General features: G+C 46.5%; 1 protein-coding gene across 8 annotated transcripts in view; it reads right to left on the reverse strand.

Annotated features, from left to right (window-relative positions):
* The window catches only part of NTRK3 (neurotrophic receptor tyrosine kinase 3), a 419093-nt gene that overhangs the window by 259146 nt on the left and 140762 nt on the right, over positions 1 to 19185 (reverse strand). For all 8 annotated transcript variants that reach the window (XM_043922244.1, XM_043922243.1, XM_043922240.1 and 5 more), the window contains 3 exons: positions 15618 to 15641; positions 13912 to 13976; positions 13021 to 13123 (listed from right to left, as the gene is read on the reverse strand). In XM_043922244.1, coding sequence (XP_043778179.1) covers positions 13021 to 13123; positions 13912 to 13976; positions 15618 to 15641 — 192 coding nt within the window. The remainder of the gene's footprint in view (positions 1 to 13020; positions 13124 to 13911; positions 13977 to 15617; positions 15642 to 19185) is intronic.

The raw sequence follows: 19185 nt of genomic DNA on the forward strand, positions 1-19185 counted from the left end.
TGTTATGTGCCAGCCTGGCTGGGAGGGGTTTTGAGGGAGCATGATTACATGTATATGTATGGCTGAGTCCCTTTGCTATTCACCTGAAACTACCACAATACTGTGAATCGGCTATACCCCAATACAAAATAAAAAGTTTAAAGTTTGGAAAAAGAAATAATAAATTGTCATTTTAGACGTCTTCACTGAATTACATCACGCATATAAACCATCATGTGCTTAACCAGACACTTATTACTAGATATATAAGCGATTCTTGGTTGATCCAGTTGACTGTGTAAGTCACAGTGGGATAAAGGCCCGCACACATCAAGATGGGTAGCTGTTTGTGACCACTACCTGATGCAAAATTCTGAGAAGTGGAGTTTCTAGGGCATCGGCTTCTTCTGACTTTAGCTTTATAATAGGACTTGCCAGCCGCTTGCCAGAAAGGCAGCCTCAGCCCGCACTCTCAGAGACAGCAAATGTGACTGTCGTTTTCCCATTCTCTTGCGCGGCCCCTCATTTCCGACCATGCTTCTCCTTAAAGGCCTCCAGCCCCACACACAGCCCAATCAGGCAGGCACATTCCCTCCTGAGGAGCGAGCCCACGCAGCAACCAAGGCTGTTCAAGCCACATCTGTACATCATGGCCAATAACAGGACTCAGGTCCTGCCCTCTTTCCTTCAAGACTGAGCCAATCACGGGGTGGCCCCCGGCACCCCTCCACTGGTCCCAGGCCAACCCGCTGAACTCAGTCGACTGGGAAGGATTCACTTGGAAAGGTACCACCTGGGCACCCTCCTAGTGGTTCACGTCAGGCCCTGCTGGCAGACAGACAGACACTGGCATTCTTCTCCACCACCTGGGGACAGGTGTGCATGGCTGCTCCAGCACCGAGGCCCCTCTGAACTCCAGATGCCTGTCAGGTAGAGAGGCCTGGCATTTCTGGAACTGATAAGGAAACTGTTCCAGTCTCTGGCCAGCTATGCAACTCTTATTCCACAGTCAATTGGGAAGGCAGGGCAGGCATCCAGTGTAAATACCACCGGAGCAGCAGAAGTGAGGAGGACAACATTCCAGCCACCAAGGGCAGCGTCTCTGAGGCTGGCAGGTGGCCTGGGCCACCGCTGACTTAACCCATAAGGCTTCTTCCAGCAGAGAACATGCCCGGATCCACATCAGTGCCTGCCAGTCCAAGCTGCTCCGATTTCCTACAGCCCCCAACGGTACCTCCAAAATCTGCTGTGGGAGGAAGAGGAAACAGGGCATGGAAGTTTCTAAAAGAGGAAAGGTAAAGCCTGCCCCGGCAGCACAAGAGACTCTGGGCTGGGAAGGCCGCCTGCCCACTGACTGCTGGCCTCCCTGGGGCTCCATCCCCACCTCTTGCATTGATGGACCTCATACTGATCAGAGGAGGCAGCATGCCTTCCAAAGTACCCTGGCATGGAAGGAGGTGGCAGTTTGGTGTAAACCAAGGAATCCACTACAGAAACTGCTTTGGAAAAAAGCGAGGCTTAGCTACCAAAGAGTGTGTATTAGTTGCTCAGTCGTGTTCGACTCTCTGCAACCCCATGGACTGTAGCCTGCCAGGCTCGTCGGTCCATGAAATTCTCCAGGCAAGAATACTGGAGTGGGTTGCCATTTCCTTCTCCAGGGGATCTTCCCAACCCAGGGATCAAACCCAGGTCTACTGCATTGCAGGCAGATGCTTTAACGTCTGAGCTATTAGGTAAGCCCAGGTAGAACTCAAATGCTTAGAAGTCGTGGTTCTGTTTTGTAATCTGATAGTCACTATTGTTGTTGTGTGTGCGTGTTCAGTTGTGTCTGACTCTTTGTGACCCCATGGACTATAGCCTGCCAGGCTCCTCTGCCCATGGAATTTTCCAGGCAAGAAACTGGAGTAGATTGCCGTTTCTTCCTCCAGGAGTCACATTATTCCAGCTAGTACAGTAAGCCTTTGAGGCAGGCTGATTTTTGTCATGATGTGCAGGAAGAAATGAAAAGCAGAGATGTGACTGACCTAAGTCCCCAGATCACAGGCCTGGGGTTTTTACTTAGTCCCTCATTACCTGAACTGTGGGCCCTGGAGAAACATCCTTTGGAAACTTAGATCTCAGCCCTTGTCCAGATCTGTTCAAGTAGAATCTGCATTTCCCCAAGATCCCCAGCATCTCCCAGGATTCATGAGCCACTGTCATGAAACGTTAGTGAGCATCAAAATCACCCCCACTTCATCCGAGGTCTGACCCAGCGGGTGTGGAGTGAATCCCAGGCATTTGCATGTTTCCCAAGTCCCTAAGGTGATCAGATAGATCGGTCTAGAGACTGCATGCATGACCTCGGAGGCTATATGCAGCTGCATCTTGACCTGGTTCTCAAACTTGCCTGCACAATTGAAATCACCTAAGGTATTAAAAAACATGCCCATGCCCTAGTTTCACCTCTGGAATCGAATTCAATTGGTCTGGGGTGCCACCCGGGCTGATGGAGTTAAACAATTTGACCAAGTGATTGGAATGTGCAGCAAAGATCGAGAACCATTGATTCAGAGTGACCTCAATTAAAATCTGGTTTTCTTACTCACCAGTCACAAAACACAGAGCAATTTAGCCAGTCTGAGCATCTTTCTCATCCTTACAATGGGGAGAATAGTCACATGTAAGAACTAATGTCATAAGGTATATTAGACATCCGACATTCAGCAAGTAAGGCAGGGCAGGTAAACAGTAAGAGCACCAAAGAATTGATGCTTTCCAACTGTGGTGCTGGAGAAGACTCTGGAGAATCCCCTGGACAGCAAGGAGATCAGACCAGTCAATCTGAAAGGAAATCAACCCTGAATACTCACTGGAAGGACTGATGCTGAGGTTGAAGCTCTAATACTTTAGCCACCTGATTCAAAGAGTCAACTCATGGGGAAAATAAAACCCTGATGCTGGGAAAGATTGAAGGCAGGGGGAGAAGAGGGCAACAGAGGATAAGATGGTTGGATGGCATCACTGATTCAGTGGACATGAGTTTGAGCAAACTCCAGGAGATGGTGAAGGACAGGGAAGCTTGGTGTGCTGCAGTCCATGGGGTCACAAAGAGCTGGACATAACTTGGTGACTGAACAATGAACAATATATAATAAGTACCCATTAAATGCCCAATGCCCCCACACTCTTCCCTCACTATGATTAGAAGTGAAAAATCAACCCCAAATCTCAGCTTCTCTCTAAAAAGGAAGTAGAGAAATAGTTCCCCTCATCACCATGCAGGAAAAGATAAAGGCACCAGGGCTTGAAACCACATTGGAGCTTGGGTTCAGCAAGCAGAGCTGGCTTCACGGGCCTGACCCTGACTCTACGCTCAGAAGAGCCCCATGATCAGGGTGTAAGTCTCTGCCGTAGCTGCTCTGAAATTCTAGTACTTTTGGAAGATTTTGCACTGAGTCCCACAAATCAGGCAGCCGGTCCTGTCAAGGAGGAAGCTGGTTTGGGGACCCGTGCGAGAATACCAGCAAATCTGTCTCTGGCTTGTGGCAGCGGAATGAATATAGGAGGAAAGAATAAAGGGGTGAGTGCCAGAGTGACCTGATGAATCTTTCTCTAAGCTAAACATACTGGGGTTTCAAGGAAGGGAGAAAGAGAGGGTGTCAACTAGAGCCAGGAAGTTCGTCTTCTTTCCTCGGGATGCTCCGGGGCCCCAAGCGGGTGGCAGACACTCCTGGGGGCTGAGCCCCAGCCAGATGCAGGCTGCCCTTCCTACTCCTGCAGACACCCCTCCCCTGCCCCATCTGGCTCATCTCCCTGGAGGATGCACAGCATGAAGCAGACTGAGGAGGAGCTGGGACCAGGGACTCCAGCGGTTCTCTCGTGTGACATTGTTTTCCTTGTGTGGTTTTTCTCCTCGAGTCCAAAATCATGTTCCCCCATCAACAGCTGTTTTCATCTCTCTGCTTCGCTGCCTGTGGTTCCATGGGCCACTCTTTGGACACCCGAAGCTTCTGCAGAGTTCACGGGAGAACGCGCTGCCTAAACTCAGGGCTCAGGCGCTGCAGCCGTTGTGGAAGCTTCCCTTAAACAGAGTCCACGGTCCCTCCTCCTCTGGGTGAGTGCAAAGCCCCCAGGACCCGCAGGAGAAGACAGAGAGATGGAAACAATGTGCTGTAAGAAGACAGGGGATTCTGCTGGAACTATTTCTGCAGCTTGACTGTGCAGGGGGCAAACCATGTTGGGCCAAGGACATTGTGAGAAAATCATGGCTGGCAGCCCCTTACCCTCTTAGTTCTCCATCCTTGTGCCAAGATAGAGACAGATTTCTGGATCAGCAAGGAAGTCTGTCACCAGAACTTTGGATGACTAATAAAACACCAAAATTTGTGCATTTTTTTAAGAGTAAAAATTAGCACGGACCTGATTTATTCCTAGTTTTAAAAATCTCTTTTGCTAACTGGTATGCGCATCTATTTTTTTTAGGTATGAAGCTTAACTCAAGGGCCAGTATTTGTTCAAAAACCTGGTTATTCCCGCAGGAGGCCAAAGGCATGTGGCTGACAGTCCTTTGTCACATGTGAAGCAGGGGACACAAAGCTGAGAACTTCTAATCTGAAGTATCAAAGGGCTGTTAACCCTCTGGGAACCTGTTGCAATGGCATGGGCTAGTAAGAACTGTGTTCTGCTGCCAAAACCAAATGAATCAGAGACAATGGCTTTGGCATTAGAGCAGGCATGTTGGCCCCCCTTGGCCATGCTGTCCAGGAAGCAGGGACCTGCCAAGAACAGCCTGCAAGCAGGTAGTCACAGCAGAGAAACATTTTGTATCAGACTCAAAAAAAAGAAAAACCCAGGGAATTCTCTTCAAATAGAAGAGTTGGTGCTAGAGAACAGCTAGTTCCCTGATGCCCTGAGACAGGAACAGAGCAGGGCAGTCTTTCATGACCAATGGTGACAGTAGGCCGTCTCTTATGTCTCCTGCATAGGCAGCTGGGTTCTTTACCAAAAGCACCAACCTTGGAAGCCTCAAATTCAAGGCCAGATAAGTGTATTTCCCAAGACAAAAGAAGCTACCTCATCAGCAACACCAATGGTGGCCTCGTCCAGGGTTCAGGTCCCCTTTTGGCTGTCTCAGAAGTCTCTGTCTCTACCCCACTCTCGTATCAATTCCCTGGCTCTGTGCTCACAGCTATAAATACAGGGATTCTCTCTCCCAACTGAAGAAGAAATGCCAGTGAGAGGATCAAACCTTAGGACAGGACCCTTCCCAACCCTGGAAGAACCCTTCTGAGTCCTATATCCCGACTTAGGAGAGAGGGCAGAAATGACTCCTTCCCAAGTCTAACCATCCCCTTTAACTAAGCAGTTACACCAGAGGGAAAACAAGGCCATTCAATGTGGGTAGCCGCCCCCAAGCTCTTTTGGCAGCAGGCAGTCCCTCCAAATTCAAGACTCCGGCATGATTCTACAATCCACTCGGAGGACAGTTACCATCTGTTTATGGGGGCGGGGGTGGGGGGGAAATGTTAATAACTCCCAATCATAATCAAATAGGCAACCACTTTACTTTAAGTACCTATTAGCTGATGCTAATTCACAATGGAACAATCCTGGAGTGCCCGTCTACAGGCCCATCAGAGGCACCAGCACACATCCAACCATTAGGATGGACAGCAAGCAGATGAAGCACTTAAGGTTTTCCCAGAAGCCCAGGCAGCTTTTCCTTCCCAGCCTCCCGGCTTCCTCTGCCTTGCCAGGTGGTCCCCAACGTGTCCAGAAAGAGACAAAGGATGTCCTCTAAACCTGGGAAGTAAGACTCTTCCATCAGTTCCCATCTTCTCCCCAGGCCAGGTGTGTCCCAGCTTGAGAAAAGCAGATTCACACGAGATATTTTTGGAAGCCCCGTTGAAGTGGGATGGCATTCAAAGATAATTAGATAAAATACTGGATAAGCAAAGCTTATTTATTCACAATCCAGCTTCATCTCCCAGACCCTCCCAGACTCTGCGCACACCACATTTGTGAGAAAGCAGGCCAGCATTGCTCTAGCTGGCCATGTATTTTGGCATGCCATTTCATTTCTCTGGGTCTGTTTCCTTACCTGTACAATGGAGACATTAGCCTAATAAGTCTAAGGTCTGTTTCAACTCTAATAAACCATTGTCTGGTTCTTCTGTGGGAGTAAGAGGGAACCAAGACCAAGGAAGTTCACTGCCACAGTAACTCTCATCTGGATATATATAAAGATGCTCACGCATCTTCCCCCAATGGCTCAGTGGATAATCTCGATGCCTTCAGTCCCTGGGTCAGAAGATCCCCTGGAGGAGGAAATGGCAACCCATTACAGTATTCTGGTATCCCATGGACGGAGAAGCCTGGCAAGGTTGCAAAGAATTGGAAAGAGTCAGGAACAACTGAGCACGCACACATGCCTAAATTCAGACATACATAAGAGGTAGTCAGATAAGACAGACCAAAGAATGTATGCTACTTTTTAAAAAAAATATATTTTAGTCTCTGCCCCCAGTTACTAACACAGGGCACCAAAGACCTTTGTTGGTTTTTTTAAAAAACATTTATTTCTTTACTTGGCTGTATCGGGTCTTAGTTGTGGCATGAGGGATCTAGCTCCCTAACCAGGGAATTAGCAAGAAGAAATACTGGACTTATTTCCTGAACCTGGGTCCCCTGCATTGGAAGCACAGAATCATAGCCACTGGACCATCAAGGAAGTCTTCCAAATGTATGCTCTTTTTACAGACTCCAAAAACCCCACATATTTGCTTTCTCTTCATTAAATAATAATGAGTCACCTTATATGAAAATTATAGGACCTGTTCAATTATTTAAAGACATACTTAAACAAAGCATCTTTTACCTGGTTATCATTCTAACAACCATGTGAAACAAAGATGGTAGATGCACTGAGGATATTCATGGTGGAACAGCCAACACCAAGGAGTTAGGTCATTCTAGTTGTCATGAAAAATGGGTGAAAATGCAAGGTAGGGGAATTCTAGACCCAACCTAGCTTCATCAGACTGAGAAACCAGAGCAAGTCACCTCTTTTCTGGCATCTCCTATGTCTCATTCTCTCCTCTATAAATACTAATGTTGTTAAGCCTGGCTAGATCCCTGTCATGATCTTCTGATGTATAATTTTAAAATATCATAGTTTATGAATGATCATGGTATAAATTCTAAGCCATGTCACTTTCAGGCCCAGGATGCACTGGCACAATATAACTAAATGTTAAAATAGTGAACTATTTTTAAATATTTCTGTTGTTTGCTGTATTAGTCACTAAGTCATGCTCAACTCTTTTGCAACCCCATGGACTGCAGCCTGCCAGGCTCCTCTGCCCACGGGATTTCCCAGGCGAGAATACTGAAGCAGGTTGCCATTTCCTTCTCCAGGGGATTTTCCCAACCCCAGGGATGGAACCAACATCTCCAGTGGTTCCTGCATTGGTAGGCAGACTCTTTACTATTGAGCCACCTGGGAAGACCAAATATTTCTGTACCTCCCAGTAAATGACCCCTGCCCTGAACCTCCCAACCACCCACCCCTCAACCACCCCATGATCCAGCAATGATCATGAGTTAACACACGACCCAGCAGGGAGCCCCAGGGCCCTGCCCAGCAGGAGGGCTGGTGTCTGTTCTGACCAGTCACTGCCTACACCACACCAAGTACTTCAGGGTCATCCTGCTGCTCGAAAGCACAGGGCTTCATCAGCAGTCCAAAGAATCCCCACCGGACACTCAGCCTCATTTTAGAATCTCTGTGATCACAAGAGGAGAGGAGCTCTAATCCTCATACCTCCACAGGAGAGAATCCTGACCTCTCTCCAGGCCAGAATTTTGATCAAGATGGCAGCTGATAACACTGAAAAGATGTCTGAGACAATGCATTTTCAGTTCATTTCTATAAGCTCTGGTCCATACATTCATCTCCCATAAAACAACTGCTCAGTGGAATGCCTATACATACCAACACGGTGAGAACTCTAACAAATGACAGGTAAATAAAGCAAGATGCAGAAGCGTGCTTGCAGTGTAAACATTTGCATACATTAAAGCATACACAATGATGCATCTTATAAATATACTCACATATGTATACATATATATACATATGTAATATGTATATCTTCATATCCTATACATATCTGTGACAATTCTTGGGAGTTCTGCAGTCTTTCATTATGCTGTTTAAAACTGCTGGCATACACATTCTCTTATCCAAATAAAATTTATTAAAAAGGTCTATAAGAGACAGAAATATACATATTGCATAGGCCAGAAAGGTGGTTTTTCCATAAGAGGTGATGGAAAAAATCTGAATGAGCTTTCTGGCCAACCCAATACTTTTGACTATTTTCTAGGTATCTGTTAACAAAGGCAACTGTAATATGAAAATATATATATGTGTATATACACACACACACACACATAAATACATACACACACATATATATACACATATACATATAAGTAGAATTATAAAATTGAACTGGTTATCACACTTGGGCACTAAGATTGTCATAGGGTGGAGGCAGTTGCTAATTTAACAGAGTATGAGGTTGGTTGGGAGAGAGCCATGAGGGTAAGTGTGGGTGTGCAGAGACAGCGGAGAAAGAGAGACAGAGATACAGGGGGAGAGACAAAACCAAGAGGACTGATGGATGCACAGTGAACTCAGGCTAATGACTGCCCAGGGAAATGGGAGGGGACATGGGACCAGGGCTGACAAAGCCATTTTAGTTTTTTATCCGTAATAAGAAAAAAAATCAGATGCAATATAAAACAAAACAGTGAGTTGCTCATTCTGAGTGGCGGGAATGCAATATGAGTATTTGTTTAACTAATTTTCATATTTTTTTTAATATTTTTTAATTTCTCGGAAGGAATTCATTTGAATAAGTCCTCCCCATCCACACACTGTGTTCCAGGCCCTCAGATGTGGACGGTGGGAATTATTTATGAGTTTCCCAGATCATCCCCACTCTCCCTCCCACTGCCCAGACAGCTCGGATTTCCAAATGAGCCCTAACTAGCCCATTACTGATTAACAAGCTGTGCTTTTTTTTTTTAATGAGTAAAAATAAAGGCATTCATTTCTAAGTTCAATAACCATTTGTCACAGACTGCAAAGTTTCAGGCATACGGGCTGAGTGATCACAGGTTTCTATGACAAGTCACTCCTGGTCTAACAGGACAGATGATGTCTGAGAGAAATAATGACAGTGTCCTAGGATTAGGGCAGAAGAAAACTATTTTTACTAAATACTGTGCGGGACAAAGTAGGGCATGATTAAGTCTTGAGAGGGCAGCCCTTCCTGGAAGGAGAATAAAAAGAGCCTGGAAAGGCTTATACACAAAGAAGAGAAGAAAATGACAAACACAGGCATCCTTGCAAACATCAGTCACACACAGATCTTAACACTCAGGGAAATCCGAAGAGGGAGGTGGGATCATCGCATCCTTTTGAAGTTAGGGGACCAGAGGCCATGAGAAGTTAAGTAACTTTGCTAGAAACAAAGAGCAATAAAGTGGCATCACAGATTCTAACCCAGAGTTGAAAAGTCAAAGCTGAGGACGGGGTTGCTCAGAAGAGATGGAGGTTTGCCTGCTTCAGAGTTGGGAGGTTTCTGGCACCCACACCTTTGCTCTTTTTTTTTTTCTGGACTGGGATGCCCGCTGGCAATCAAAGATCAAGGGTGGATGCAGCCTGGGGCATTTGCTAGTCATCCTAAGATGAGAACTAAATACAATCAGGTATAATAAAGATCAGAAAGATGCAGGCTTAATTCTAAACAGGGTCAGCCTTCAATACACCATCTCATCTTGCCTCTCATTTTAGCAGAACTTCTTTAGGTCACCTGACTTTAAGGAATATTTCACTGCCAACCTCATGGACATGCTCCTGTAGCTCAGCAGAGATCGACGAGGGCAGTTCAGGCTGAGAGAGGGGAGTGGGCGCTGGGAGGGGCTCCAAGGACAGCTGAGGGGAAGGCGCCGCCCTGGGTGCTGCCTAATCCATCCGACATGGGGACATGCTGTTCCAGAGACCGGATGACAATTAATAGGAAAAATCTGCTCCCACAGCGCTGCCAAGCTTGTCGCAGGGTCTCAGCTGGTGGCGCGCCTCTCAATGGGGAGAGCAGGAATGCCCCACTCTTCCCTTGGCTCAAGGCTCTGCTGTTTTCTCAGGTGACGGGAGGAAGAGAAAGGAAAGTTCCTCCCACGGTAGGAAAAGTCTGCACAAGAAACAGTGCCAGGTCCTCAAAGCCAGCACTGCAAGCATGATGCTAAGATTGAAGGCTCAGGGACCTCCCTGGTAGTCTAGTGGCAGAGAATCCGTCTGCCAGTGCAGGGGACACGGGTTCGATCTCTGCTCTGGGAGGATCCCACACGCTGCAGATCAACTAAGCCCGCATGCCACAACTTCTGAAACCCAAGCATCCTACAGCCTCTGCTCTGCAAAAGAGAAGCCACGTGCAGTGAGAAGCCCGTGCACCGCAATGAGAGAGAAGCTCCTGCTCACTGCAACTAGAGAAAGCCCCGTGCAGCAACAAGGGGACCCAGCGCAGCCAAAGATTCATTAATTATCTTTTTTAGAAGAAGATTGCAGGCTCCAGCCTTACAGGATGATGGCTTATCTTCCAAACCTATGAAACCCTATTTGGCACGTGGGGTACTGGCAGATAAAATGTCTCCAGCCAAGGTACCTGATCATGGGCTCCTCTTGTTTCATAAGTCATCTGGCTTTGGGCCAAGCTTATACATAGAAAGCTTTATAACTTGCCTGTGCACATATTTCTCTTGGACGAAGTATTTCATATACTTCAAAAAACACCGGTTTGCCTTGTTCGGACTTGTTCGGCTTAACCAAGAGCAGAAGAGGCAGGAGGCTTCTAGGAAGCCAGAAAGTCTGCCACGTTTCCTACCTTTCTGGTTCTCTACGCTATATCTCTTGCTATATATCAGTGTTCTAGATTTATAGGACAGTCACGGACTCTTGAGAATATAATAGGAGCTGAGGATTAGTTCCTTTCCAACCCCACACCCCCATGCCACGAACAAACACTCAAACATTTGCATATAAATTCGTTGTTGGTGGTGAGTCGCTCAGGCATATCTGACTCTTTGAGACACCGTGGACTGTAGCCCGCCAGGCTTCTCTGTCCAAGGGATTCTTCAGGGAAGAATACTGGAGTGAGCTTCCGTTTCCTTCTCCAGGGGATCTTCCTGGCCCAGGGATCAAACCCTCGTCTCTTATGTTTCTTATACTGGCAGGTGGTTCTTTACCACTGAGCCACCTGAGAAGCCCACATTTAATTCAAGGGACCACTATCCCTGTGAATCTCATTTATGCTTTCCCCTTCAGTTCCTGAGTCCCCAGGTCAAGACCCCCCACCACAGATACCAGCTCTGGTGTAGAAGTCATAGAAATCATCTTTCTGGACCCAATAATCTCATCAGAAGACTCCACCCTGAATCCTAGCTCAGGAACCTGATAGCCTGTCAAACCCTTCATCAGCCCTCCCCACCCATCTCCTATTAACATCAGCCATAAATGGAAACCCCAGCTGGGAATATATCTTGATATTCAAGTTTCTGTTTAAGCACTGGTACCCAGCCTCCCTTGAGCCATTTGATCAGATCCATCCTGGGACCAGGCAGATGGATGCTAATTTACCATATTAACCCATTTCGTGTGAGTGCCCTTAACCCAAGTCTTGGTGGAGAGCCATGTCCCAAGCCCGATCCCAGCGGTCATGGGGTTGAGTGCTCTGTGTCATGGAAACCGGTCAGCAGATTTAGCAATCATGATGCTGTTGGCATCATTTCTGGAACTCTGTATAGAGCTAGGGGCTGGAATACCCTGCATGGGCCCCTTTCAATGCCAGAGACTACCACCAACATCTAGCTCTCTGAATGCCTTCTCATCACAGCTCCACGTATAGGTGCAGACAAGGGCAAAACCCAGTAACTCAGATAGTCACTTTGTTTCAGGAGACAGGTAGCTAGGTATGAGCAGAGAAATGGGGGCAGGAGCCAGGTGGCCAGAAACCACGTATCCTATAAAAAACAGGGGTCCGTAGGCAGACAAAGGAAAGCAAGGACCTTCAGACTGACAGGAAACCACACATTTTGGGTGATAAGGGCTCAAGCAGCAGACAAAGAAAGGTGGGGAAAGGCAGGAATCTCCTGAGTCTAAGTGTCATCTCTTAGTCATTGGGCTCTAATAACGGAACTGGGTTTCCCAGGTGGCACTATTGGTAAAGAACTCACCTGCCAATGCAGGAGACATAAGAGATGCATGCTTGATCCCTAGGTAGGGAAGATCCCCTGGAGGAGGGCATGGCAACCCACTCCAGAATCCCATGGACAGAGCAGCCTGGTGGGCTACAGTCCACAGAGTCGGACACAACGGAAGAGACTTAGCACGCACACACACTCTCATTATAACAAGATTAGCCTTACAGATAAGAAGTACTCATCATGCACAGATGCCATGACACTTTTGATCTAAGCTAAACAGGGACAGAAATTCCTCCTCCCCTCGGGAAAATGGAGCTGGGATGACAAATCAGGGAAGTCTACCCCCAAACCCCTCCTTCCCCAGTGAATATTCTGCCCATTCATTTATATGCCCCTCATAACTGGCTTGCCAAAGAGACCCAGACAGATGAGATGAGTCCCTCATCTGTTTGCCCGCTCTCCCTCTGGGAGTGTATCCTTGTTTAAATAAACTTTCACTTTACTTTCTTAACCTCTCTGCATCATCTTGGCACCAGCCCATTGAAGCCATGTTTTCGGTCATCACAGAAAAACCACGTGGTCCACAGTCTGGTCCCCACAGACACCAACACTGCCTTCAATCCATCACTACCAATAATAAAGGTATAGACAGGAGACACCAGCCAGGGCCACTTAAGCCCACCACGAGAGACCCTCTCAGAGAGCAGAGAGAGATTAAAACAGCATCTTTTGATCAAACGGAGCCATGATTCCCCAATGCGACCCTCGCAAATGAACAGCCCACCTTACCTTTCATTCCAAATTTGGACCGTCGCCCATACTTGTTGATCATGATAAAGAGAACCACCAACAGGACACAGGCAAAAGCAGCAAGTCCAACTGCTATGGACACCTGTTAGGAGCCAAACAGAGACAGGCAAGCACTGTTACTGAAAACCCGAGGGTTGTGTGAGTAACAGACGGGCTCAGAGGAGAACAGTCCTATTACAGTAGCAACCAGAGCCCTCCCAGAACTTCAGAAAACTCCAGAACTTCTCAGACTGGAAAGTCTTGAGAAGACATAATTTACGAGGTTCTACTAACATCAAAAAATAAATTACCCAAATCGATTAGAGAAAACTCCCATGATTCAGTGTTCTGAGCCCTCTCAGCTGGGGCCATCCCAACAGACACAGGAGGAAGCCCACAGAGGCTTCTTCTATTGTTTCATTGTGGTTTAATTAGCAAGTAAATCCTGCATCTTCACGTTGACCTGCTTGGGGTAATATTCTTATCCATGAGATTCTAAAAAGACCTCTTTCCTTTCCTCCCCAGAGGAATCTCAGGCTCTGAGAGTGGGGTAGGGGCAACTCCCACCCAAGAAGATACCCCGGGCAACTCTGACTTTTGTAAAAGGTTGTACAATTAGCAGCCCCTTCAAATCAGGCCCAGCTGGTTGCTAATGGAGTGGGAATTCTCAAACTCTTCTCTTCCAAGCCCCGGGGCTTAAAGCAGATCCTCAAACAATGAATTATTTTTCTCATCAGGTTTCAACCACCTGAGAGGAGGTCATTCATCACGGCTTCTTTATGCTAATAGTTCCCAAACAAGGGAGTGTTTGGAAAAGTTGACGTCTTAAAACAGAAGGCGGAAAACCACTGCATCAGTAAACACCTTTCTCTTGACCAAGAAGTGACTCACCCCAAAAGTGTCTTCCTCTGGTTTGTGGGTCACAGTGATAGGAGGGGTGGGACTCACTTCGTAGACTGAAAACCAACCAGAAAAACATAAAAGTAGTTAGTTTGCTGGCCACGAGAACCTCCCCCACAGTTCTTACCCAACTCCCAAACCTTCTCGAAAGTTCTTCCTAGAGAATATCCCTTGGAAGTCAGACTGTCTGATCTCGCCAGGCTTTGCAGGGGTCCCCAGAGACCAGACCCCCAAAGGCTCCCTGGCAGGTGTTGACAGCTCAAGGACAGACTGCCTAGGCATAAAGAGTCTTCACTCTCATCCCCCGATTCATATCCCAGAATAAATAGCCTAACCCTAACCTGGGCAACACAGGCCATGAGCTATTGGATAGATAAGAGGAAGGGAGATGGTTTGCGATCACAGCCAGGGTCTGGACTCAGCCCATTGTGTCAGTGAAGGCAGCTCTGGCTACACACAGCTCCTCTCTGCGTCCCTTATCCTGTCCCTTCTTTCTATGCCCTTCCTGGATCTCCTCAGTGAGATCCAGGAGGCCTGTGGCCCCACAAACTACCCACTATTCATTGCCCTGAGGCAGATTTCAGAGCACAGTGGCAGCTTCAGTTAAGCAGCAAGTTTATCTGACTAGGAAACACCAGGTCTTCCCAGCAAGGCCTGGAGGGGCAGCCAAGCCTCCCTCAGACCTCCATCTGGAATCACCAACTTGTCCAGAGACACCCCCGGTTCAAATTTCTCCGGAGGGATGTTCTGTGAGATGACAAGTCCACTAAGGCCAAGGACAAATAAAGGAATTACAGGTGATATTTACATCTGAGCCGAACAGCAATGCATGTCCTAAAAAAGGACTGTCTGCTGTCTCAGGCCACACAGGAAGCTGAAATGACCTCGGCCGTCACTATTCCTCTCCCATGGGGGACAAAAGGAAAAGAAATAAATATGGGTTCCCCTACAGTCCATGAGCAAACCCCCAAATCCTTTGGGAGTTGTCTAGTCCTGGCCCCGAATCGCTTATAGACTGAGCCTCAATAATTTCATTCAAAGACAGATGAGGCTGTGGGAGACCTTGCCAGTCACAGCTCCACTCGTCTTGCATGCTCAGTCGCTTCAGTTGCGACCCCATGGACTGTAGCCCGCCAGGCTCCTCTGTCCATGGGTTTCCCAGGAAAGAATACTAGAGCAGGTTGCCATGCCCTCCTCCAGGGGATCTTCCTGATCAAGGGATTGAACCCATGTCTCTTAGGTGTCTTGCATTGGCGGGCAGATTCTTTACCACTAGCACCACCTGGGTGGGTTCTGGCCAAATTCCCTGGCTCTTGAAGCAGGTGACAAACACTAACATCACAGGCTCCACATTCTCTCTGCAAGAACAACTGAGATGCTCAACACGGGTCCACCGGGGCATGTGAACCCCACATCCTTCCTAACACCACCTCTCTCTGTCTGGGTAGGAAGACCTGCAACATGGTCAGACCCTAGAAAACTGCAAGAAAACTGAGGCAGCAAGTGACCGTCTAAGAGGCATGGGCTTGGAACTGCCCAAGAAGAGTTTCTACTCTCCTTTCATGGTTCACTCAGATCCTGTCAGCGGCCATGGGTCTGGGGATGGTGATAGAACAGGAAAGAGGGCTATCTGGACTCAGTAGTCACCAAAGTATCAGAATAAATCACTTTCAAAGCAAAAGGTAAAAGAGACTTACAAGAGACAAAGTTATCCGTGCTCTCTGCAAAAAAAAAGACAGAGATAATTAACAAACATAATAAAAATCGGAACAGCCTCGCTCTATCTTCTTCATAGCTATGACCTCTCCCACTCACCATGATCCCCTGTTGCCCTGGCAACTGAAAGCTAAAACCCTTGGCATGTCAACCCTCCCCCACCCCTTTTTACTCTTTAGAAGGTGGTCTTCTAAATAAAGGAATAAGAGCTAAAACTCCTGGATTTCAAGGGAGGTGGCCTGGCCCACCTGGAGACTAGAAACCAAAACATGAGATGAAGAATTAAATCTAGACTCCGCATCGCACCCACAGCCTTCCCTCAGGTATGCAGTGTGTTGGGGATGCTGGCGGAACATTAGAGCCCAGAAGAAATGCTGCAGGATGGGCTTCGGTGATCTTCCTGGGAAACGCCAGGAATTGTGATCTCAGTCACAATTCCCAATTGTAAAGTTTATTCTAGAGGTCACTGAGACATGCTTGGGGATCCCTCTAGAATCTATTTCCCAGATGAAAATGTGTTATTGAGTCTTCAGCCTTTAGAAATGATCACCTAATAATGAAAGCCAATCATTATTGGGCATTGATTATGAGATGGGGGTGTGCAAAATGCTTTATGTAACACATCACCCAATCCTTATATCCACCCTGGGAGATGGGTAGCATTACACCCTTTCATCAGGAGAGTAAAAAGACATATAGAGATCAAGTGACTAATTGAATGTCACTCATCTAAGAAGGGATACACCTGGATTCAAGCCTGGGCTCGGAACCAGTTTATCAGAGATTCTCAAACTTCAGCCTGACACAGAAGCATCCAGGAGATGACCACTACCATCCTCCAGCAGAAAGAATGAGGGCTTCTTGGAGAAATGCATAATTCCGGGGGTGGGGAAGAAAAAGTAAAAGGTGTACCTAGAACACCTTGTGGTATTGAAAAGCAAGAAAGCATACAAAAATTATTAGGGGAAGGAAGAAAGGATGCAGGAGCCACCGTGAGGGGTTTCCAATGGCCAATTTGGGGATGATTTGAGCAACAAAATATAATGACAGTCATAGGTTGTTATGAGCTGAATTATTTATTTATGTTATGAGCTGCCCAAAATTCATACGTGGAAGTCCTAACACCTAGTACCTTAAACTATGACTATATTTAAAGATAGTGTCTTTAAGAGGTAATTAAGTTAAAGCCATTAGCAACCTAGAGGGATAGGTGGGATAGGAGGGTGGGAAGGAGGTTCAAGAGTGAGGGGACACATGTATACTTATGACTGATTCACACTGTTGTATGGCAGAAGCCAACACAACATTGTAAAGCAATTATCCTCCAATTAAAAAAATAAATATTTTTCTCCCCTTGCAAAAAGTTCAGAAAAAATAAACTCATTAGGGTGGGCACTAATCCAATATGACTTGTGTCCTTATAAGAGGGCATTAGGATATAGTTATACAGAGACAGATGAAGACACACGGAGATGACAACCACCTGCAAGCCAAGGAGACAGGCTCAGAAAGAACCAACCCTTCTGATACCTTGATCTCAGACTGCAAGCCTCCAGAATTGTAAGAAGATAAATTTATGCTGCTTAAGCCATTTAGTCCCTGACACTTTTCCTCATCGCAGCTTTAGCAAATTAACACATGGATTGTAATTCACAGAACAAAATAAATACCCATGAGTCCATACTGATGTAAGAAGTAATTTAATCAACAAATGAGGAAGAAAAAGAAAGCTCTTCCTTACAATAAAATTCCAATTAATAAATAGAGAGGAAAGGATGGAACTAGAAAAAAATCACCATTGACAAATGGCACGTTAATATTTGATTCAGGCAAGAATCACCAATGAATGCTAAAATTAATATGTGAAAGAATGATAAGAAATGACATTTATAAAGCTTCAAAATATGATGCTTATTAATTACAGAAGGGAAAAAAACTATCACTTTGCAGTGGAGAAACCTGGCAGACACCATCTTGACCAAGTGAGAAAGTTAACATTACAGGTAATAAAAGGTACAGACATCATGTACCCCCAACACGATGCACCAAAAGGGTACAATGTTACTTCTGTGGTGCTCTTACCAAAAATGCATACCTGGCATTCAACTGTGAGAAAGCCAAGCAAACCCAAGCTGTAGGATGGCCTACATATAACTAGTGAGGATTCTTCAAAGGACGCAGATCATGAAAGACAAAGAGAGGCTGAAGAACTAAGAGAATACGGTAGCATGGCAGCCAAATGCAATGTATAATCCTGGATTGGATCTCGAGAAGAGAAGGACAACTGATAAAATTTAGATAAAGTCTGTAGATTAGGTAATAGGGTTGTATCAGTGTCACTCCTGGTTGTGATCACTGCACTGTGATTATGTAAGATGGCAACATTGGGGGAAGCTGGGTGAAGGGTGTAAGAAAGTCTTTTGTACTCTTTTGCAATTTGGCGGGGAGGTGTAAATCCCAATCTATTTCAAAATCAAGAACTTTAAAAGTTTTTAACTTTTTAAAAAAAGAAATACGGATTATTGGTCCTCACCCCAGAGTTTCTGTTTCAGGAGGTCTGGAGTGGGTTTTGAGAATTTGCATTTTGACCAAGTTTTCAGGTGATGAGGATGCTGCTGCTCCCTTTGAGAACCCCTGCATTGTAGTACAGCTCCTCCTGTCACAAGCCTACCACACCCTGAAAACAACAGCTCATTCATTCATTCCTCATGGACCTTCTATTTACCAGGCATTTGGCTAACTAAGCTTTCAGTCATTGCAGCCGTAGCTCCATTCTCTAACTACCTGTGGAGAAAAGGATGCTTTCTATAAGGAAGGAGTCCTTTAAAGAAAGTTCTACACACAGTCAATGCACTGTGAATAGATTTCTTGTTCATCATCTGCTTTTTGTTGTTTCAAGGGACAGCAATACAGCTTTGCCCAAATTCCTGAGCATGCCCTTCATACCCCCAGCCTCTTCTAAACTTCAAGTGACCAATTACCTGATTTGGGAGGAAGATGGGGGTCAAAGGACCCTAGCTGTGGCTTCAGAGAAAACAGACGTGCCAGATCAACTCATAGTTAAAACTGATTTGCATATTTCTCATAAGGCATTTCTTTATTGGAGAATAGTCTCATGTCAGCCAAATGTTTTGGCCTAATCTGTGAACCCTGTAATCTCTCGGTGAGCCTATGAATGCTTAGCTCCTTTGCAGGAGCCTGGAGACATGTATTCACCCAGGAAACACATGAGACCTGGAACAGCAGACCTCCAGGGTTCTGTTTAACCTGTGGGAGGACTCGAAACTTCACCCTGGAAGAGGATGGTACCCAAGAGTGGTCCTCATCTCTGCCTGCACCAGCAGGCTGGGAGAACAACTGGACTAGAGTGCCAAGGCAGCATCTGAATCCCAAAGGGGACCGGGCACGAATGGAAGGCATCTGCCTCCTCCAGATCCCAAACTCCTCAAGAAAAACTCAGTGGGAAAAGCCAGTGGGGTCCAGAGAAAAGAGAAGGGAGGCGGCAGCTTGCATCCAGACAGACAGAGATGCACTGAGACGTGATGATGT

Source organism: Cervus elaphus, chromosome 13 (genome assembly GCF_910594005.1).
Source record: "Cervus elaphus chromosome 13, mCerEla1.1, whole genome shotgun sequence".
Classification (NCBI taxonomy): Eukaryota; Metazoa; Chordata; class Mammalia; order Artiodactyla; family Cervidae; genus Cervus; species Cervus elaphus.